The 23,108-nt window shown below is 40.2% G+C and overlaps 4 protein-coding genes across 17 annotated transcripts in view; 3 read left to right on the forward strand and 1 right to left on the reverse strand.

Moving 5' to 3' along the window:
- csde1 (cold shock domain containing E1, RNA-binding) overlaps positions 1-9,456 on the reverse strand; it is a 25,949-nt gene extending 16,493 nt beyond the window's left edge. For 7 of the 14 annotated variants that reach the window (XM_079676698.1, XM_079676697.1, XM_079676696.1 and 4 more), the window contains exons 1-6: positions 9,308-9,456; positions 6,111-6,803; positions 3,608-3,796; positions 2,780-2,978; positions 2,029-2,195; positions 1,219-1,305 (exon numbers count right to left, since the gene is read on the reverse strand). In XM_079676698.1, coding sequence (XP_079532824.1) covers positions 1,219-1,305; positions 2,029-2,195; positions 2,780-2,978; positions 3,608-3,793 — 639 coding nt within the window. In that variant the 5' untranslated portion in view covers positions 3,794-3,796; positions 6,111-6,803; positions 9,308-9,456. Of the gene's footprint in view, positions 1-1,218; positions 1,306-2,028; positions 2,196-2,779; positions 2,979-3,607; positions 3,797-4,908; positions 5,167-6,110; positions 6,804-9,307 lie in introns of all 14 variants that reach the window. The other 7 variants (XM_079676690.1, XM_079676688.1, XM_079676699.1 and 4 more) reach the window with 3 other exon arrangements.
- A 1,325-nt stretch (positions 9,457-10,781) lies between these two features.
- Positions 10,782-13,967, forward strand: sike1 (suppressor of IKBKE 1). Its single transcript, XM_079676705.1, has 5 exons — positions 10,782-11,271; positions 11,759-11,864; positions 11,960-12,102; positions 12,215-12,328; positions 12,951-13,967. Exons 1-5 carry the CDS (start codon positions 11,113-11,115, stop codon positions 13,152-13,154), a joined length of 726 nt encoding a protein of 241 aa, XP_079532831.1. The 5' UTR covers positions 10,782-11,112; the 3' UTR covers positions 13,155-13,967.
- Positions 13,968-14,295: 328 nt separating this feature from the next.
- micos10 (mitochondrial contact site and cristae organizing system subunit 10) lies at positions 14,296-16,275 on the forward strand. Its single transcript, XM_079678705.1, has 4 exons — positions 14,296-14,409; positions 15,331-15,378; positions 15,716-15,822; positions 15,933-16,275. Exons 1-4 carry the CDS (start codon positions 14,346-14,348, stop codon positions 15,939-15,941), a joined length of 228 nt encoding a protein of 75 aa, XP_079534831.1. The 5' UTR covers positions 14,296-14,345; the 3' UTR covers positions 15,942-16,275.
- A 1,739-nt stretch (positions 16,276-18,014) lies between these two features.
- Positions 18,015-23,058, forward strand: htr6 (5-hydroxytryptamine (serotonin) receptor 6). Its single transcript, XM_079674521.1, has 3 exons — positions 18,015-19,184; positions 21,132-21,266; positions 22,693-23,058. Exons 1-3 carry the CDS (start codon positions 18,291-18,293, stop codon positions 23,047-23,049), a joined length of 1,386 nt encoding a protein of 461 aa, XP_079530647.1. The 5' UTR covers positions 18,015-18,290; the 3' UTR covers positions 23,050-23,058.
- The last annotated feature ends 50 nt before the right edge of the window (positions 23,059-23,108 follow it).

Below are 23,108 nucleotides of genomic sequence, written 5' to 3' on the forward strand. Positions count from 1 at the left end.
TTATGGAGATCAAGCAAAGATTTGGCATTGAGCCTAAACACTTTTTCAAGTATCTTCAGATAAGAAGCTTCATAACAAAGACACAGAACTCTGTAAATCTTCCCTCACAAAACTCTTTGGAAAGGACAGTCCTGAACCAACATGGAGCAGCTGGATTAATTTCAAAATTTTACCAGATTATCATAGATGCAACAAAAGAATCTTCAGAGGATAAAAGATTGGCATGGTGTTCAGACCTTAATGAAGATATAACTGTAGAAGAATGGCAGGATATATGCTTCCAATGCCAGGTGCAAACAATAAATACAAGGTTTAAACTCCTCCAGTACAAATGGTTGATGAGAACATACTTTACTCCAGAATTATTGCATCGCATTTACCCCAGTACGCCAGATACTTGTGTCAAGTGTGGTATTCATAAAGGTAGTTTGTTTCATTGTCTCTGGGAATGCACCCTCATTCAAGATTTTTGGAAAGAGGTTATCACAATTGTATCCATCTTTATTAAGGAACAACTTCCACTCTGTCCCAAACTTTGTATTCTTGGTCGTTTCCCAACAAGCTGTACGCTTAGCAATAGCTGTAAGAAGATGGTCATATTCTGTCTTCTTGAAGCTAAACATAAAATTGCACTATCATGGAAGTCTGTTCATAGACCAAGCAAACGAATTTGGATTGAGGGGCTACTGCAATGCCTTGCATTGGAAAAGCTTACATATGCCATTAAAGGGAAATATAACACATTTGTAAAGATTTGGGGCTCATTTATGCAGTTTCTTGAGGGGGATGATTTCGTGACAGCTTGGTAGTCTGTTGTTCTTGCTTTATTTAGTTTTGTTGCTTTTTGTTTTGTTAACAAATCACAATATGTATTGAGGAAATACTTGTATGTGGGATACAACTGATGTCCACATGAACATGTGGATGCTTGTAAAATGTTTTTCATTCTTTACGTTTCGTAGGAAAACACAATGTAACAGTTGGTTATCAAACCAGCACTATACCACTAATATCTGCATTTTTTTTTTCAAGTGCCTTATATGCCTATTGTTGTGCCTATTGATGTGTTTTGTTTTGTATTTTTGTACTGTAACTGAAAAAAGACAATAAAAACATTTGTCAAAAAAAAAAAAATGATTGTTAAAAAAAAGTCATCAAGAAAGGCTGAAGTTTTAAAAACATCCTGCATTTCGCTGATCTATAATCCATGCCACTTACCCCATTTCTTTCATAACAAACACTGCCAGTGGGAACCTGGCCCGGTGCAGACTTTCCATCCAAGTGCACTGGGATTGAAGAGACAACCTATGGAAAAGGGAGGAATAAGCAGAGGGGGTTATTAGCATTTCCCTTTGCCAATCGTAGGTTCGGTATTAAATGTAATTACATAGCCCAATTAAAATATTTCTGGACATGTGATGGATGAAATGGCTTATTTTTCAAAATGTCACGGGTAAATGGCTTAAATTCAAATGTATACAGTAACAACTATATCAAGTGTCACAAATGTGGTGCATCACCCACAGCTTTGCATTGTTGCATGAAATATGTAGCATGTTGCTAAAGTGTCTAAATAACTTAGTGAGTGAATTCAATCAGTGAATCAGAGTTTGGAGTCAAATTGTGCTCTGTATGTGGACCTAGATGCATAATAGCAGACTGCTACATATAGGATTTGTTTAGGTTTGAGTGACTGCGCCATATTAGTTGCAGTGGGTATTCACAGAGAAGTGAATACACCCACTCAGCCATTAAATTGATCACTTGACCATATTTGTTCTATAGACATTCGGGACCTCCAGCAAACATGCATGTAAGCACACAAAGCCAGTTTTAAATTTAAAAGAATTGTAAATCTTGATGGGACATGTTCAAATGAATTAGAAGAGGAGGAGGAGGGGGGGGGGGGGGGGGGGGATTTAACAATGTATGCACATTAACATCTTCTGCCCAAAAAAACACAATGGGCCATATAAATATTATTTGACAGACAACGACAGAACCAAAAATAAAATGGTGTTCCTTAACTGGATGAATATAACCATGCAGCACAGTAAAGGGATAGGCGTGCAGGTCTGGCCCCACCTGGCCCGAGATGCGCTCCTCTGGCAGCACCTCTGGCTTTATCTTTAGCAGCTTCACTGCTATGGGCTTGCCAGTGCGCCTGTCAGAGGATACCTCAAACTCTACATCATCTGAGGAGAGAGAAGCAGCAGAACAGCAAACACTTAGCACACTTTTAATAATAGACAACTTTAAGAGTGGAAATCAAGATTTTCATTTTAGTGGATGTCTGTTATTATATAATAAGGTATCACAATAGTTATTGAGCGGATAGTCCTATGATAAAAGTCCTGCCATTTTCACTGATTCCCAGTATTACAAATTGGATATCAGTGTCCCTATTCATGTCAAAATGCACATTCCCACTGTTGCGCCTTCACATTGAAAGCATTCAATTGTTTAACAAACAAATGTACTTTTATTTCGAGGTAGTCACACAAAAAAATTCAACATTTCTTTGACAAAGCTTGACACCGGAGACTATTCTTTGTTAAATAGGCATCTACAAAAACAAGACAGCAATCACTTATGGGATTTTATCATTCATACATACATATATAGATCTGAGAACTGTAGTATCAAACGTCAACTGCGGTTACCACCAGTTAATAGGGTGTCCCCACATAAACCAGGACTGAAATCTTAATTGATCTTTAAAGCTTCTTTTCAACAAGTTAAGTATGTATAAATGGTAGAAAAATCCAAGGCCTCTCACCTCCTATTTTGAGCTCCTGCAAGTTGCCATTGTACTGGGAGCAGTGGAAGAAGAGACGAGCCTGGCGTTCAGAGCACTGGATGAACCCATAAGAGGTCAGGAGCTTCTCAACCACACCAGTCTCTCTAATGCCAGGCCCTGTTCCGTTAGCGTACGCAGTATGTCCATTGTTATGGAGCATGCCTGGGTCAAAACTCATCTGGGGAAGAGGAGAAGCAAGTGTTAAAATGTATTCAATAGTGAAGCTTAACAAAAAAACTAAAGTATGTTGCAGTTTAATGCAATGGTTGATGCCAACCTCAAATACCAAACAACAAATGCACTTTAAAAACATGCAGGTACCACAAACTTTAGGAGAAAGGAGGAAGGGTGGAAAAAGCAACATTTAAGCTAAATTATATTCTTCTGGGAGCTTTCTGGCCAACAATGGAGATGTAAATAATGCCAAAGTGGAATTTTAGGATAAAAGGTCCCATTGAACGAAATAAAATAAATAACACTAACCACACTCTACGGCTCTTCCTAGTTTCTTACAAGTGTTATGCACTTAAAGTTAAAAAGATTCCTGAATTTGACAAGCGATTTGAGTCCCAAACCATGTTAGCGCTGACAAAACGTTCATGCAGATCTGGTTAAACACTAAAGAACTGTTCTTCCTCTACTAACCAACTAGTGTATCGATAAAACTCACTCGTCAAAATCTGTCACTACATACTGGTTAGACTCACGCACCTACAAACCATGCGGTTATCAAAACATCACGACAAAACAGCTGACCACAGGGATGTTAAAAGTCAGCATGGGCAACTCCAGAGCATGTCCCCTTACTGATCTCTGATACAGGGGGGTCCGCTTGTGTTTTTTACTTCCTGGATGGGGGTGGCATGAGAGGGAGGAGCAGCGGGGGATAGTCATGGGAGCGGTAGAGGTAGATGGGGCAGAGCCAGTGTTGTGAGCCACTGGAGGCTCAGAGGAGCCTCTTTCCATTTCTGACACTGGGGGTAGGACTTGCATATGCTGTTGGGAGGAGGCAACAGCTTTGAAAAGGAGCATAGTCATAGCCTTTATAGCATTTTCTTTCAAATTAACCGTTTCCAGACATCATATGTAGTTTGCTCATTACCCAAAAAACAGTTATCCAGCCAAATATTATAAAATACAGTATCTTTGGAACTGCCGTCATAGTGAACAAGAACCAGTGTTTGACCCTGACTATTTTAGGGGCCCAATATACATTACTAACCCTTCGCACCATATAAAATGTTCTTGTATTTAAAAAGAGTTCTCCAATGCAATGTTTTTATTTAATTCAGCTCATCACTAATCCTAACGTCACACTGACGTAACAATGGAACTGCTACCATGACAATCTCACATTACAACAAAACTTAACCAACCTCTGCGCAGAAAAGTTAAAGTGAAGTGGTTTGATTATCGCAAATGTTACTCAAGGTCGAGGGAGTTAAAACTACTGAAGATGGAGATTGGAATGCAAATGACAGGTCAAAGGAGTGATGCATCTACAGTGGACAGAGACGGTGATGGGTTATGGGGAGGGGGTCCCAGAGAAGCCTCTTCTGTTAGAGCCCTGTACTGCACTTCAACAAAGCACCAACAGAAGATATAACCTAGAATGGAGGCATTTTACCCTTATATGGTCTTTAAATGCGGAACATTTAAGAGTACAAAGGCACGCATGATTTGGTTGCCTGTGCAGTAAAAAACAATTTGGTCTCTGAGATAGCGAGGACTTAAGTTTAAAGATGATGGGCAAGTACTTCAGATATTAACCATATCATTTATTTTACTATATAGCAGGACCAACAGTTATGAAGTTGATCAGAACTCGCCAGAATTTGAATGAAGTTACGAACTGAGAAAATATTTTACTGGATTGCGAAGTAAAAATGGGTGGGGAAGAAAAAAAAAACGCCTCTTAAGGAGTTTATTAAAAAAGCAGAACACCCCTCACCCTGCAACAATAAAACTAAGTATAGGCTAGTCTCGGGAGCCCGAAAAGGATGAAGAAAGTTAGGCCATTCACAGCAGAGAGATGCAGGGCAAGGTGGGTGGATGGGTGTTCGATGGGGGTGGGTCACGTAGAAAAGAGGTGGGAAGGTGGAACTTACGGATCGGCCATACGGCGACAGGCTGAGTCCGACAGGGGATGTGCTGCTCAGGTCAGCGCTAACAAATGCGGTGGGTGGCGACGCAGGCAAGGTAAACTCAACAAAGCCTTTCCAGGGGCTGCCCATATTTTCCCATAAACTCGGACCGAACTTGCTCAAGCACTTGCTGAACTTGTATTACTTGTTTGGAGGTTTTTTTTTTGCTTGACTTCTAAAGTTCTATTTTATATGACCACCCAATGATACACCGCTGGATGTCTGCAGGGGTGAAGAGAGGAACAAACATAACGGGTAAGGCAGATAGGTCAGCCAGTGTGCCACAAGACAAAAAAGACAAATAGCTGTGGGCTTCCCGGAATTAGGAAGTTGAAAAGGCAAAAATCAGAGAGGATATGGCTTTTAAAACCACAGAATAAGGAAAAGGGTGGGCTGGGTGTGGGAAAGCATTTAAGTCATTCTCAATCTAAATTCAATAACCAGCTTAACTGTTTGGAGGAAGTGTAGCTTCAGTTCAGCTGGCTTGTGTTTGGAGAAGTTATCTTTAGCAAGTGACAATGTAGAGGTCAGTGGCATGATCAACATTCTAATCTATCACTTATCATACTCATTCCACATGAGTGGAGTCATGTGCAAAGAGGAATTCATATACAAGGTTGATTTCAAAACAAGCATTGAAGCAGCTGCTTTCGTTTCTATATCTGTGAGATTATTAGCTGATGTTGCTATTTAAAAATTGAGAGTCTTCAAATTGTAATTGATGACAAATAGTTTATAAATTGTGAAAATATTAGCAGACATGTCGGTTTGCTTGAACAACATCCAACTTTGACAAAGAGGACAAATGCACTCCTTATGATCAGTGACAAAAAATAAATAACAACCACAGGATTGCTGCATGAAATCAGCGCAGCTGGTCAAACTGAATCACAGTGATACAGATGTACAGACATAAATGGAGTAGTATGTACAACAAATGTGTACAAATAGGGAATTTACCAATGTTATTTACTGAATCATACCCAAATTACATCAGATTTGTTATCTGGATCGTTAAACCCGATAAAGGGAAATGTATTCAGCATATTGGAGAGGGGGATCATTCAAAACATGAGAAATGAAATCAAAAGTTAATAATTTAAAAGTACAATTCTCGTTAACATGACAGGCCTCATGTTATGAAGGGAATAATAACTGACACCCACCTTTATTCGTTGCGTTTACTCTTGTAATTCTCAGGATCTCAGTGATGTTGTCGTTTCTGCAGATCTCTTCACGCACACAGTTGAACACACACACGCACACACACTTGTTACAGGTTTCTGGCACAAGTTCTAGATGGTTGCATAAAGCAAAAAAGAGGGGCAGAAATCTAGCAGAAAAAAGGCAAACGCAGGTGCATAAACACTGCTGTAAAAAAAGGAAATGTACAATGAAAACAGTAGAGTCGAGAAAAGGAAAAGAGGGGGGTAACTATGGGGGGGAAATAAAACTAGCAGGTAGCAGCCCACTCCACACCCCGGTGGTGAGTCGGTGATGTGGTGAGGATGAGGAGGGCTAGGAGCAGCGTTGGGACATGTGCTTTGTCAAAGCTGTTGAGTAGGCACAAACTTCTGGTTTCAGATCAGTTAGTCTTCTCAGAATATGCTTGGGCATAGGTTTGCTTCTCTGTTGCGTTTCAATTGGGCTGATGGGCGTCTTCTTTGGTCGTTTCAGGATTTGGTTACTTCTTGCGTTTTAAACCCTTGAAGTGATCGGTTGGTTGGTTGGTTTTCTATGCGTCTTCAGTGTTGCAACTTTGCTTTTGTTTTGGGAGTTTTATCTTCAGTTTCTTTGTTATGATCTGAACTTGAAGCAGTTGCGGATGGTACAAAAATTCAGTTCCGTTTCACTTCATACTGTTGGAGTTGAAAAAATGTGGTTAGCTGGGCAGAACGGATTAATTTAGGCATCAACATAACAAAAACATCAAGAGTGACCGAACCAAATGCCTTAGTTCTTCAAGTGTCTGCAATGACACAAATATATTGAATTATTTTACTGTAAACTGATAAGAAAAATAAAGTGGGGCCAGTGGCTTGAAGTTTTTCCTTTTTTTTTCAAATCACTATTCCTTGCCACAGAATTACATTTATGTAAAAAAGGTTATCCTCAGATGCCCGGAAATGCCAGGAAGCTAGTAGCTGTGGGTTAGGGTCAGCAAGCCTTCGTGCATGCCATAATATTTATGGCACCATCTCTGACCAGGGCCCTGTTGTTTTGTACTTAAACTATCAACTGTTGCACACTTATTGTAAATGTTCAGTGTGTCTCTGAGGCCCTACGAGCTAATAGATTAATTACATTCATGTGCATACATTTTAAATTTGAAAATCAGAGACTGATCTCCATCAGTAGGTTAGAGTGTTTGTTGTTGACCTAAATACGCAGCAGCTTTGAAAGCAAGCTGGGTGAGCCAACCCAGGACACATGATATTTATTCTGCTGCGAGTGTGTCGCAATGACTCATCCCACGCACTTCCCGAAACATTCAAATTATAATGTTATTAAAAAAAATCTGATTCGAGCAATGGAGAGATTGTTGTATCTTTGAAATAGCCTCCTGGATATTCATATCTAAATCTAAAATCTGGATTAAGCAACAATGTCACTTTTGTGTTTTGTTTACATGTGCAAGGCTCAGATAAATCATATACCCATGGGGACTAAAGCTGTGAATCCTAGTCATATAACAAACAGAGAAGCTAGTTATCACAAAAAGGGATGTGTTAAGTGGGGTAAAGGTTTTGAGTGATGAAAAGGGGCAATTCTTCAGGGAAAACAACCTTGAGGAAGATTTTCTGTTATTCCTTCTCAGCTTTTGACGACGCGAAGAGAGAAAAAAACATAACACCCACTAAACCACCAGCACCAATTGGCCGTTTAAGAACAAAAGTACACTTTAAAAAATCATTAAACAATAAAAGACACGGACCACAGTACGTCCTATTAAAAAGGCAACGGCGCGTCCCTGGTCCCGAACAACAGCCGTCCTGACAGTACCAACCATGTGACTTCCTAGCAATCCGCTAGCCTCTGCAGGAACCACTAATAAGGCCTGATCCAACACGTTGCGGCATGCAACGATGTAGAAAACGTCACAACTAAGCTAGCAGCTAAACACAGCTCCAACTCTAAATCACCTACCAAAACATCGAATATTGGTTTTGTTTCACACATATACTGCTTGTAAATCAAACCAACGCACACAACAGATAAGTATGAATCAGCTTAATGACCTTGTGTGGACAAACAACCACACAGATTAGCATCATGCTAACGCTAAAGTCGTAAACAGCCAGTACCCCCGGGCGTTTCCGACTTTGTTAAATGTTAAATTAATTTACTGCGACATGCTTATTAGGCCACAGGTTAGCTTAAATAGTTAGCAAATTAGGCATTTTAGTTATTGCCTCATATCACAAGTAACGTGGCTTGTAGTATGGTCAAAAGTTAACGGAAAGTAAGCACACAATCAGGTTATTCTTGTACACCAAGAAAATCAAACAAAATTTCCAAACCAAAAACTGTCTATTTAATATTTTTAGCTAATTTTTAAGTATTTAAAACGTAATAGAGGTATACGTGAGGCTTTTAACTAGCACCTGGGTATTGCGTTTAATTTGGTAGCTGTCATTAAAATAGTTATGGACATACATTTTATTAAAAGTCCTGTTTTGTGGAACTGGGTAGCACCGCGCACTGCCCTCCGATAACAAGAAACGTACATTATAATATTAATTTGGTTAGACTGACAGAAGGAGGGTTTGGACTGGTGGTTAAGAAAGCGACTGGCGACGGAAAGATCGGACCTTTATTTAGGATATTATAGGTGCCACGAACTGTAATATATTTGAACTCCGGGTGAAATACAAATGTCACCATCAGAGTGTATACTGTACATACACAAATAACATTAAGATAACGTAATCAGAGCTAACGGCACGAGGACGGGACAACAAAGAAGCTATGACAAACGATAAGAGTCACGTCCTCAATTACACCGCGTCTGTCACCAACAGCCATTTGTTTCCCATGCGTGTCGTCTCATTGGTAGCATTACTTATTTTAGAAATACAAAGTTACTTTTGTGTATTGTTAACAATGTTGCTAAGCCATTCACTGTGCTAAAAGGCTAATAGCGGCTACAGTTAGCTAGCATGCTGCTGGTCCTTGTGTGGTGATTTATGGTGAGGAAAAATAAGGCTGCCCCCACCCAGGCCCGAGCTCTGCGTATTACAAAGTGCTTCATACCCTGTTCAATTTTAAAGGCCCGCTGGAAGAGAAAGCTACACATTGTAATGACATAGTTCAAACCCATGTTCGAAAAGGAATATAAAGCTGTATAACTAATAAAACTTACCCCAACAGCTTTCAGCACTGTCACCAGCGCCGCTAGAAGCAGCACGGCACATTACGTAGTGATTAGGGAGACAGATACCGCGATATTTCAGAACGTTGGGATGTCCAGAGAGCCTGGAAATAAAAGAGTGGCCACTGCCGCTGAGCGAGGGATGACTAACCATTATTGCTGTCTCGCAATGATCCATCGAGAACTGGGCATACTTCTATGATCATGATGGGAATATTTTCTATGACTTACTATCTTGACTACAAAGCAGACAGTTACGCGCTGACTTGCTCGAAATACAGTAATTCCCTGTATCCAGACAACTGGACTCGTTATCTCATTTAATCTTCCGACAGTAACTGTTCTTCTCCCGTAGTAGAGTTTCTGAGGCCACACGTTGCATCTTGGGAGTGTGTTCAAGAACAATATCGATTGTAAGAGAAATGTTATTTAAGGACGTTCACCTATTGCTTCGTTCTTTTGATAATATGGAATGAACCTGTGGAGAATTGAAATTCTGATAATACCTCAACTAATTAATATACGTTTGATGGTTGATTTAACGTGTTCATCAACTAATTCTAAATTGTGTTGACATCTCAATAAATAATACAATAAAAACATTTTTACGGTTCTCTTGAGAAACTGTGACTGTTTTAGATGATAGGTTTAAATGCTAAATGTCACAATCTGCATAATATGTAGGATATGCATATATTTGCTATTGTATCATATATTTTTTTATCAATACCATTTTCAATATTATATTATCTTTTGTATTAATTTTTTTGTTGTTCTGTGGTATTAGGTTTTTTTTGTAATGGGATTTAAATCTCAATGTGAATTCCTGAATAAATAAAGTATACTTTATTTTGTTGTTACCAGGATCGTATTTTTGAGAGGCAGGCAAGATAGCAAAAGCATCAACAAAGTCATGGATAAAAAGTGAGGTACCATTCATTATGACACAAGGGCACGTACACAGCAATGGAAAGCTAAAAAACAACCACACATTTAACACATCATGAATGTTTTCACCGTGGACATGTTGGTGAGACAATACATTAGGAATACAATTAATGCTTTTGTAAATGCACACTTTTGACTTCAGGCAGTTTTTAAAGTTCATTGGTTTCAATTGAAATATTTTAAAGCCTCAATTTCATACATTTCTACTTATTTTAGTCTGGATTTTTACAAAGTTACCTGGGTATTCATTCAAGATTCAAAGATTTATTGTCATGTCATACACAACTACGGTATAGTTATGCAATGAATGAAAAACTTAGGTCACAGTTTTCCTCAACAGTGCAATTACAAGACATACACTTTTATAAGAATTTATAAAAAATAAAATGCTTCCCCTCCTGTACAGCAGCATTGTTTTTTCACTTTTTATTTTAATCATAACCATGATTTTTCACAGGTTAAATAAATCTGCCAGTTTTAACTGTTTCAAACCTCCATTTAATCTGTCCAGTAGATGGCGGTATCTATCCTGAAGTTGGTTTCCTTTTAATTAAAGCGAAGAAGACGAGGCGGAAGTGACGTTTTGTCCAGTCTCACACGGAAACGGCGCACTTGACAACAACACAGAAAGAGCACTTTTTATTTGTTATACTGTACTTAATCTGTATTCCGACACATATTAACGAAGGCCCGCAATAGGTTGTATACGTCGCTATAACGGCATTGCAGCTGCCGCGGCTGGTTAAGGCTAGATAGCAACCAAAGCTAACACTGCGAAGTATTTCAATCCCTCTTGCAGTGTCGAGTAGCTTGTTTACGTTGCACACAGGAGCTGTCAGTTTCCAGAAATGGCCTGCACTTTGGAGAAAGTGTTGGGGGATGCCCGGACACTTCTCGAGAGGCTGAAAGAGCACGACACGGCCGCTGAGGGGCTGATAGAGCAGTCTGGGGCCTTAAACCAGAGAGTGCAGGGCATGAAAGAGGTGGGAAATGCCATTCCAGACAAGGTAAGGACGATTATTTCCACAATCAGAGTTCATTCAAGTGCTGTACTGCTCAGTGGCAAACACACAGCAGTGGTGCAACAGAAACTCCTGATTTCCAACTGTATCACTTACCCATTCATTGTAGAAAACATTAATACAATATAACTAACAGCCCACAATTTCGCAAATGCTTCTTCTGATAACGTTAAACAATCATAAAAGTATCTCTTGATGAAAAACATTGCTCATTGTTGGGCAATTTTGTAGCCCATTTTACACAAACGCCATACATTTTTCAAAAAGCTTTATCATAAATGTTTTGTATATGTGTATGACTGCCTCCTTTGGAGCATTTCACTAGTACCAGTTTACCTTATCATACTGATACTGTATTTTTAAGAATGAAATCCTTTTGTAATTTGTTTTTGAGTTTATATTTTCCTCTATCTCACAACAAATTTGAAAAAAGCAATACATCTTTCTGTTCTTCATCATTCCTCTCTCTTAGCATACAGAAGACGCTTCAGAGATTCAGGAGCTGACAAAATACAAGCCTCATGTCCTTCTGTCTCAGGAAAACACTCAAATCAAGGACCTGCAGCAGGAGAATAAAGGTTAAAAAATATATACCAAAATACACTTCATCCTGTTCATTTTTTAGCTATTGTTTTGATATCTTTGCTAAAAATCTTCTCGACTTTCCCTGCAGAACTATGGTTATCTCTTGAAGAACACCAGTACGCACTAGAGTTGATCATGGGTCGTTACCGCAAGCAGATGCTCCAGCTGATGATGGCCAGAAAGGAGCTGGACACCAAACCTGTGCTCAACCTCCACGAGAACCACGCTAAGGTACCCTTGCTGTTTTCGAACGTTCTCATTTGGTTAAGAATCTAAATGGATGGACTAAATCTAAAGTTATACTAAAACTGGTAAAACAATTAGTTTGTGGTCTGTTCTCCAGGAAGTGCAGAACCAGGTGGAGCGGATATGCGAGATGGGTCAGGTGATGAGAAAAGCGGTGCAGGTGGACGATCAGCATTACTGCTCTGTTCGAGAGAGGCTCGCTCAACTAGAGGTAAGTGCTTCTGTAAAATCAGGAACAACTTTAACATGATGTTTGTTGTTGATGTTTTTGAGTGAATCAATATTTTGTATGGGGAGGTTTAGCTAGAAATACACACTGATACTGTCTCTGTGTTGCTTACCATGGCAAGGATGTTGCTCTACTTTCCTGGTTGGCTCTGGAGAGTGGTTTCACAATTGTGACCACTTAAGACTTCATTTATTTAGTGTCAAGACCCATTTCATTATGTGTGTGTTGTAGTGCTACTGAAGCGGTAGTTAGTATCTTTCTACTGCATTCCTGCATCCTTGCATATTCTGGGCAACATTGATTGTCAAACTTCATCTTTACAAAGCTCTGCTAAGTGCATTACAAAGATTCGCCCTTTTCAATGCACTTCTCTATATACTTTAACGTTAAATGTTTCCACTTTGTAGCAGGTTTTAGCTAGCTAACATTGTTGCTTCGGAGCAGTAACATTTTCCGTGTTGGCATAGGTGACTCTGAAGCTAAGCAGCATGTAAAGTCTAGGGCTATAAACTAATCATATTACTTGATTTGATTGTTTGTTTACCTCTAAATAATTCCATCTGGACATTTTCCCATAAATCTGTGGTTATTATGTCTCCTTCAGATTGAGAACAAAGAGCTTCGAGATCTCATGACCTTCAGCAAGAGCTTTGTGAAGACAGCGAAAGAAGAAAACAGCCAGCCAGAAGCAGCAGCAGCAGCAGCAGCAGCAGCAGCAGCAGCAGCAGCAGCAGCAGCAGCACCAGCACCAGCAGCAGCAGCAGCAGCAGCAGAAGAAGAAAAGTTCTCTCAACCAGAGTCCGACTAGTGATCAGAGCAGCTTCAGTGTGAACTGTGGGTGGGGCAAGTGCTTCAGGACAAGGAGACAGGGTGGATGATCTATTGACTGTGTTCACTACATTATTTTTTTACATAGGATGGAATGCAGCATATTTTTTGTAGCGGAGTCCACTTAAACACAACATCCTGGCTATCAGGTGCACTTACATGGAGGTACCTGGACAATAGCTATTGGTGTCATATGTACAGTATGTGTATTATCACTTACAAGTATTCAATTGTGGCTAGCCTAAGATTCACGTTTAGGGGAGTAAAGTCAGTAAAAGGGGATTTATTTAGTTTTTGGCCAAAGATATATTTTTTTCTCAAGGACACGTTTCTACCTCTTTGGTGCCCCTTTGCTGTTCTCACACAATCACTGTGTAAATACTCATAACCAGCCCTCATATGAGTCCACTTGAAGTCCATAAAGAAGCCAACTTGTAGTGTTCACTATTTTAAAAGGCTGTGCTTCAAAATCACTCTGCCAACCAGATGAGTTTTGGCTTTTTCACACGGTTTGCCTGCTGAGAAGTGAATAATTTGTATGTGATTGTTTATCATTTAATGAATTTAATACGTCTGTTTGTAGAATTCATATATAAGGTGGCCCAGCTGATGGCTCATCATTATTTATGGTAACAATCTTAAAACTTGCCAAGTTTTTGTGTCAGTAATTGTGTATTGTCATCTCAGGAAATCTGTGTTAATAACGTGAACATGCTGTAATGACTTCATGACGGTGTACTGATCTGTGTCAAATGATATTTCATTCAGAAAATAAAATATATTGTATTTGTGATTTTGTTGTTGTTGCCATAACATAGAAATGACTGTGAATTATCTTTCTATTCTTTACCGCAAGGTGGCGACATCCAGCCGCTTTAGTTTTAAAGTCATCGCGAGGTTTGCAAGATGGTGTAATGGTGCGTTCACGTACATACATAAACGAACTTTAGCCTTTTAAAGGGTGTTTTTTTCCCCTCATATATTTCATCAAAAAAATCAAGCCGGTGAATAACATTTTAATTTCCCAGTTTGACAGATAAGGCCAAACAATGCATGCATTTAATCACGTTTTCCCTCCGTTAAAATAATAGGAAAACCCATATTTCCAATAGCACTTGAATGTATCACCAGAGCTGCATTGACACTTGAAAGGAGCTAGCTACTGTACAGCATGTCTGAGAAGGAGCTGGCGAAAAAGTGGGACCGATGCCTGGCTGACGGTGCCATTAAACTCGGTAAATATCTCAGAGTATTCCCCTTTTAACTGCATTGTATGTCCCGGATTTAAGACCAAATAAGCTACAGTTATCACTGTAGTTCACTACTGTCATTGACTGGGCGAAAGGCTAACTACTAGCTACTAGTAGAGGGCTTGTAAAGGACACCCGAGTGACCATATCGATTTATTTATTTTATAGACACAATTAGACTTAATTATTTAGTTTCATTAGAGTTTACCATACGGTTAGTCGTGATTTCTTTGGTTTCACTTAGATGTTGTGAGAAAGAAGTAGGAGCGCCATTCAGAAAATGATAACTAGATGCTTTCTTGTGCAGTTCATTACGCAATGTTAATCTAACGTTAAACAATTGCGTTTTTACGATGTAACAGTTCCCATTCCTGAATTCGGCATACTTATAAAACATGTATTGTAATACCATGTAAACTTTGTAAAATGTTTTAGGTAATAGCTCCCTTTAGAAATTGCGTCAGGGAGTGGGATGACATATAACAGATATATGAACAGAGTTTTGTTTGACGTATTTGACACAGCATCATAGAGTGAGGTACTGAACGGTGTAGTCTTCGACCTATGTCTTCGACACAGTGGGAGGAAACGTCACCCAACATTGACTAGTTTCAGACACACATATGGGGAAAATACTCTGACGTCACTTGCCGCCATCCTACTGTCAGAATGAGATTTACATTTTGTCCACATAGGCTATTTGTAAAAAGGTATTGCGTTACAAAGCAACAAAGCTTTTGTTATGGCTACATGAAAAATATAGAATACATTATTTAAATGTCCATAAGTCCGAGTCAGAATGAGTCAGCATGCACGCAATAGATAAATAAAGATGCGTTTTAATTGAACAGCCAAAGTTACATTGCCTTCCTTCCATGTCATAACTGTTTCCCCCCTCCTTTTCAGGCACTGGTCTGGGGTTAGGAATCGTTTTTTCTGTTCTCTTCTTTAAACGTAAGTATTTCAAAAATAATTGTTGCTGTATCTTGAAGCTTTAATTAAGCTCAAAAGACTAAAATTCCACCTTTTTTGCTTGCACCTGGCCATCAAACAAAAAAACATGGGTGTTTTAAACCTGACTAACAAATATTGTAAAGGGATTCAGTTCATTAAAACTAATGCACCAGCACTTACTGTGGGTTGGCATATTTCAAGTAAATGTACCTATATGTTTGTATCTTCATGGTTTATTACACTTAAATGAACGCTAAATGAAAAAGGTAATAATCTATAGTATGTTTTTTTATACCACTGTGCTTGGGAAGGGATAAAGTATCGGTTTCTTTTGTAGGGCACACCTGGCCCATTTCATTTGGCTCAGGAACAGGACTCGGCATGGCATATGCCAACTGTCAGAATGACCTGAGGTCATTTTATATGCTGCACAGCAGCGAAAAGGTTTGTTTGGTCTAAAAATACACATCTTTCCTTAACTCTACTATCATTACACTGTGTCATTGTTTATGCCAATCAAGGCTTATGTGGCTGTTTTCTGTTTTCTTTAACAGGAGCAGTAGCTGTATGTCGTCGAGGGATTTTTTTTTGTTTGGACCTTATTGTTTTGTTTGATTCACCATTTGCACTGTTCTACACTAAGATCCTTGTCTTTCTGTTGAACGATCCGTCACAGTATGTATGATGTGTATGTGCCTGATCAGGACAGTCTGAGTATGTTTAATAAAATAATAATAACCACAAAAAGGATGCCCTGCTGATTCATGTTTTTCTCCGATGGTTGATTTTGGGTGAAACCCATTTTAAAATCCCATTCAACTAAGTAAAAAAAAAAAACATAGTAACATAATGTACTATAACAAGATTGTATACACATTAAATGCAGCTTTGAAAATATGTGTTTTCCGTTTTATTTCCGAATGCTAGTGGGAGTATTTTCGGAGAAAGGTTTGTGGAGGAAGGTGGGGATAGCGATGCAAACGCTTTCCCAGAAGGTGGTGGGTGAGATGGGGTCAGAAGGTTGGCAGCAGTCGCTCTGATGTGACAGATGACAGGGGCGAAGCAACGGAGGAAATTAGTCAGTTCTGAGGGGGCACGGAAATTGGAGAGCTTTGTATTTTATGTTTTAGTATTTGACACGGCTATTGAAAGGCTGATGCGCACATGGTTTTACCCAATCAATTGCTTTTATTTTATGATAATTTCTATTCATGTGCTCCTGCTGGGAATTGAATCATTATTTGGATTGAGAATGATGTAGGAACAAGGTGAAGTGTCTGTTGTTTTTTGAGTTGTTAGAACACAGGAGTGTGAATTTGTTAACCAACGGTAATTATGAGTCACTGAAAAATATTTCATGAACAGTTGATAAACGGGCACCTGGCCACAGTGAACGCAAAAAGACGAAACAATGGAAACAAAGCTTGACATAATCTTGCAAATTAAGTGCAATTATAATATGCAAAATAATTGATTGCATAAGTATTTGACATTGGCAAGGACGGTAGTGCTAAAAAGCCTAATTGTGATTCAATCTTGTGAATTATTAAAATGAGACACTACATGTAAAAACATCTGACTTATAGAAAATGTTATTCCTAAAAACATGGCAAACTGTTGACAGTATTTTCTGATTCATCAATTGATCCAAAAAGTCATTAAAACAATCTTAGAATGTTATATGTGAACAAAGTGAATCAATGTTGAACCTGGCTGCATTCTATTTTCACATGTCTGGCCCGGTAATGTATGCAAATTGGCACATTTTAAGGTAAAGCCTCATTTTCATATTTAATCATAACATTTCAGAAAACTTCCAATACTCAGAGTAATTGTCTTAATAATCAATTTGGGAAGTTTAGTGGGGATATCTATTAGTTAAAATATGTGTTCAAATGGAGTAGTCTACACTTAATTTGTCTATAAATTGTACCAATTAAAACAAAAGCAGTAAGAATGTAACATTTCAGAGAAATTCTACCTTTGTAGAAATAAGCCATCAGTAAAGCCTGACAAAGATGTCATGTTAGTTGTACCTTAGAAGACAAAAACACCATTACCAAACATGGAAAAAAGACCCACTACACCAATTCCTATGCTTAATAATGATCATGTCTTGGCTGTGATGTGCATGGTTATGCATTAACAGCTTCATGCTTTGACACGCTCCTTCTCAAAAGCTGTGCGCTCAGGCTGGCAGGCGCGCTGGAGTGGCCGACACAGGGATTATCTGGAGCGAGGAATATAAAGGAAGCGGTACAAGGACTATGATACCTGTAGAGCACTTATGAACAGAGCCTGGCTGGCAAATGACCGCTGCACAGTTTTGTCTCTGTTCCCGCTCCCACCAGGCTGTCTCCAAGAATAAAAGGACTTGTGAAAGGCAGCAGAGCTCCGGCTTAGCCAAGGTCTTGCGGAGGCTTTACAATCCCACTTCTATAGGCGAGGATGTCATTCTGAGAATTGGTCCTTGCTCTTTTCGTCTTCAATAATTCCTCTCACCGGCACAGCTCTCTTATGCCTTATCTCTCTGTGTGCCCTCCTCCAATGCCTGTCATCAGTGTGACATGCTGCTTCGAAACCCTCTGTAAGCCATCGAATGGCTCATTCTGCCTCTTAGCTGTGGATGAGGCAGGGACATGCTGGCCAGGATGGAGAGATAAGTGAAACTGTGATACTAGTGGCAGTGGAAGTAAGCCCACGGCCCCTGGATGTATTCCTGGCAAACAGAGATGGAGATATTTACCAATGGACAAGGAAATGGTTTGACGGCATCTCAACACAAAACCTCAATGGCTTCTCTTTCTTTAAGAATGTACCTTTTGACGCAAAGGAGAACTGGTTAAGGTTCGTGGCATATAGTGGCACCTGAAAGGGAACTTCCAGGAGTTAGTTCATTGCCAACCCTTACCATGGCTGACTCTCACTACAACAGCAGCGTTACCACCACCAGTGCTTGGAACATCACCGGCAGCGGCCCCTGGTTGTTGGCTTTCATGCTGACCGTCATCATCCTCATGACCATCTGCGGTAACATTTTGCTGATCGCAGTGGTGTTCGCCCATCGCTCTTTGCGTTGCACCTCGAATTGCTTCCTTGTTTCTCTGTTCCTGTCCGACCTCATGGTGGCACTGGTGGTCATGCCCCCTGCCATGCTGAACGTCCTGTGCGGTTCCTGGGTGCTCTGGCCTGCCTTTTGCCCAATTTGGCTCTGCTTTGACGTCATGTGCTGCAGCGCATCCATCCTCAACCTTTGCGTGATCAGCCTGGATCGCTACATCTTCATCATCTCGCCACTGCGCTACAAGCAGAGGATGACCCCACCTCGGGCCTTGCTCTTGGTAGGAGCTGCATGGGGGTTAGCGGCGTTGGCCTCCTTCCTGCCCATTGAGATGAAATGGCACAGCTTGGGCCATGGGAGCGGACACTTGCCAGCTCCTGGGGTCAGCAGTAGTAACATGAGTTCTTACTCTGACTCCTTGTACCCTTCATCCTACTTTCAACCGTCACCGTCTGGAGGCCTTTCCTTCCAGTGCCGCCTGCAGGTCACCCTGCCCTTTGCCTTTGTGGGGTCTGTACTCACCTTCTTTTTGCCCTCCAGTGCCATTTGCTTCACTTACTGTCGGATCCTTCTAGCAGCGCGGAGGCAGGCAAAGAGGGTTGCCGCATTGAGCCACCCGCCGCATCCGCATCCTTCTCTAGGGGAACCTTTCAGGCCTCCTTCCCCTGGGGTTGATGGAGGGAACGCTCAGCAAGACGGGGATGACTGCAGTCACCAGGAACCTCCAGTGTCACAAAATGTACCGGTAAGAAAAACGAGATACCAAACAGTTAAACAAACCAGCCAGGGCAGTGATTAGTGTGTGACCAGAACAATGAATACAATCCTCAACACTCTCTGAGAAAACTTAAGTACCTGTTGATCATCATCGCCTTCCAGATTACTGACTCCTGCTTCATCAAAAGAACATGACAAACAATAGTAGACTGGCCTTTAAGCAGTCCGTGATGAGAGTAGGAGATGAAAAGGTGTATTCTGTGAGGAGCAGATGGCACAAAGATAATAGGCAAATTTCGGTTCTCCAACTCTTCTCAATCTTGTCTTTTCCTTGACATTTAAGGTTTGACATAATATCCATGCCATTTCTTTAAAATGCCAATTATACTGATGAAATCCACTGCTTGGTTCAATATCATCTAAGTGCAGCAATTATAAACCTGGAAATGTTATGATTATGCATGCTTCAAATGTGGAAGAAAACACTTCAGGGACGCTCTTTGAAAGCTGTTCTTTGCCAGCCCTTTGCCTTTTACTCTCTTCGAGACCTAAATTATTAGTGTAGACGCACTTGACTTTCCAGATGTGCTTGATTTAAAAATGACCTGGGAATCATTTGAAAGTATATCTGAAATTAAGAATGACTTGGCCAAAACCTTTTGTGTGTTTCGTACAAACTACATTGTGTTTAACATGGTTGAGTTTAACTGTCAATACAAAGAAGCTATTTAGTAATAAATGAGTCAGTTGAAATGGCAAATATCCTAACCTATTCATCTTTGTCAGGCTGTGAAAAGAATCAGAAGAGATACGTTCAACGTAAGTCAAAGTCGAAGAGATAAAAAAGGCTTTTTTTCTCTTCCTTTATTAAAAGGATGAAAATAAATCCGGTGAAAGGGAAGTGGTGTCAAACCGGTGCCAAAGTCTTGGAAAGAAAAGTACAGACGGTGTGTCAGATGTGCTGCCCCCGTCTGCAAGGATCACAGCCACACAGTGTGTCACATTTGCCTGCATACAAAACATAAAGACACACACATACAAGTTCTCATATCCTCAGATTAATTTTGACACCTTGACTTTTAGCATCCGGATTTTTCCCAATCAAATCATTCTTTCGTTCATTAAAAATATTCTGTATCAGGCTTTACAACTCTTCATTAAAGACGGGTTTTCAAAGCTTTTGTAGTGCACCATTCCATCAATAGGACATTTATATTCTAGACATATCGTGCATTATGTTATAGGCTACATGTTTCCCCAAAGATTAGGCCTGACATATTTGGTATCTTTTGGTATTTCCAATGTCCACTCAAACTTTAAATGGGCCCTAGTGTGCTTTTTGTGGTTTTCCCTTTCCTGTAGTGTTATATAGGTTTGTGTCAATGTAATTAGTCTGCAAAGGCTAAAATCCCAACGTTCACACCAGAGGGAGTTTCTCACCCACACACTCCCCCCTGCCTGGAACACCTCGAAAGGACTCCTTTGTTTACTTATAAAACTTCTATAGGCTAGCGCACCAAATCATTGTACGTGAAAGGCTAAGGGGCATCTTTAAGCGTTTGACCAATCCCAACAGAGCCAGACAGGGCTCTCCTTTCTGACGAACTGCTAAATGTAACTCTAACTTGAGCAGAAGCCTCTTGCTTCCTTCCGCACAGTGATACGGTTGGAGGGTGTAGTTTGGTAGAAAAGCAAATCGTTCTTACATCAAACTGATCACAAAAAGCACTGCGAATTAACTTCAGTAACTGGGTCAGGATTTCTGGAAAGTGGCATTACTGTTTAGTTTTCAATAGAATATTTTTTCTACAACATAACAAGCCGAGTGCCATCTAGTTCCATTATATAAGAGAGAAGACAGACATGTCTACTACGGGTATTTTCAACACTCCACTGCTTAAACAAAACAATCCAGATCGATAAGTATCACTATAGGTAAGAGGAAAAACATGTATTTTGGATTTTCTGTCCACAGCCATCAGTGAACAGCGAGCGGCGTCTGGCCCACAGGCAGGGTCGGAGGGCACTGAAGGCGAGTCTGACACTGGGAGTTCTTCTTGGACTCTTCTTCAGCGCTTGGCTTCCATTTTTCATCACCAACATGGCACAGGTCAGTCGAAGATCCAGACACCAACTCTACCTCAGATATGACACAGAAATTCAGTCAGTAAATATGAAAAATACACTGGTAACAGGAAGTTGGCGGCAATGTAAGATACATGATCAGATTAGTTGGAAGTGGTGAATGAATAGCCTTCACCTAGTGCACAGACAAGTGTTCAATCTTCATTATAAAGATATTCCACAATCGCTATTTAAATAATCTGAAGTTTGTTTAGCTTTTCCTGGAATAGCTGTTCTATTCTACATATTCATTTAGTGTTTCTTTTGTAAGCTTTCACAAATGTATGTGTGGTGGCACCACAACGGTGTGAAACAAATGCAAAAGAAAGATGAACGAGAAGAAAACACACTTGGATACCAGACTATTTTTGTATTGGCGTCATAGCCTTGCCAAGCAATCCAACAAGGAAATAGATTGGCATTTCAGCTTCGTGCAGCTGACTCATTCCCAAACCCAGATAACAAAACAGCACAGCACCATTTATTTTTAAGTTGTTGATTTTGATTAGATTCACTCATTAGTCAGCGGACAAACATTGGAGGCCATTGAAAAACGACGGCGGGATGAAATCAATGTCGAAAAACAGCTTAATCTAAATTGGTAATGACACTTGTCCTGTTTTTCAAGCTTTCAATGATCCAGTCATTTGGATTTCCCATCTGTGCCCTCTCGCTTATCCCCTGCATAACATAGAGCACAGAGACTTGACTGTGTCTGCGCTCTCCTTCCTTTTCACACTCAATGTGGTGTGTGAAACGCACCCCTCCTTTCCGTCCTATTCCCACCGCCTCCCCGTCTCATCTTGATAGTATTGGAAGCTCTCCTCTAACAGCTGTCTCCTCCTTCACTGTCCTTCTCTAAATCTAGTTGCAATGTTCAAGATCAGTGTTTTTTCCCAGGCAGAAGCAAATGTATTTACAAGTTCTACTCAAGGAAAATTAGATGTTTATCAAGAAGAGGAATGATTGACTGCACATGTGATTAGCAGGAGAAAAATCTGTGTTCTTCTTGATGATTTTGGCTCTTCGAGTTTCCTATCGGGTCAAAATGCACAAGGAAAATTGAATAAATAAAATATTTTAAATATATTTATTTCAGAGCTGCCTTTTCTCTATTTACTGTAGCATGCTTTTTGATGATTTCTCTGCGCCAAAGAAAGTAAATAAATAAAAAAGGGTATAAAAAATAAATAATACATAAGATTTTTACAAGCTTTTCCTAATGCTTTGCACAAAATCTGAACAGAACAACAACAACAAAAGTCCTAACTTAGTCCACTATGCACATTTGATTATTTATAATTTATTGCCTTTTAAGCAATACACTTTTGTTGGTTAGTATTGTTATTTATTTATTTCTCTACCCAATTTCTTAATCTTCCGATTTATTCCTGTATTCATCTCTTCATCAGGCAGTGTGTGAGTGTGTCCCCCTGGCGCTTTTCGACGCCATCACCTGGCTGGGTTACTGCAACAGCACGATGAACCCCATCATCTACCCGCTCTTCATGAGAGACTTCAAGCGGGCTCTGGGGAGGCTGCTGCCCTGCTGTTCCTCTCAGTCGCCCCGAAGACCATCGCCAGCGCTCTCCCTGTCTCTCCGCAACTCAGGAGAGCCCATGATCGCCAGCGACCCGCCCTCCCCTCTGCCCTCTGACCCCACGATCCCCCCCGCCACCGCCACTGATGCCGTCAACCTGCTGGATGCTGAGCACGCTGGCATCGAGCTGCCTCTGCTTCTGCCCAATCAGGTGGACACCCTGGACTGAATAGCAAATATGTGAATGCTAATATTTTGTGGCAGGAGAGACTCAAAGTGTGAGTTAAA

Source organism: Notothenia rossii (assembly GCF_949606895.1).
Source record: "Notothenia rossii genome assembly, chromosome: 4".
NCBI lineage: Eukaryota > Metazoa > Chordata > Actinopteri > Perciformes > Nototheniidae > Notothenia > Notothenia rossii.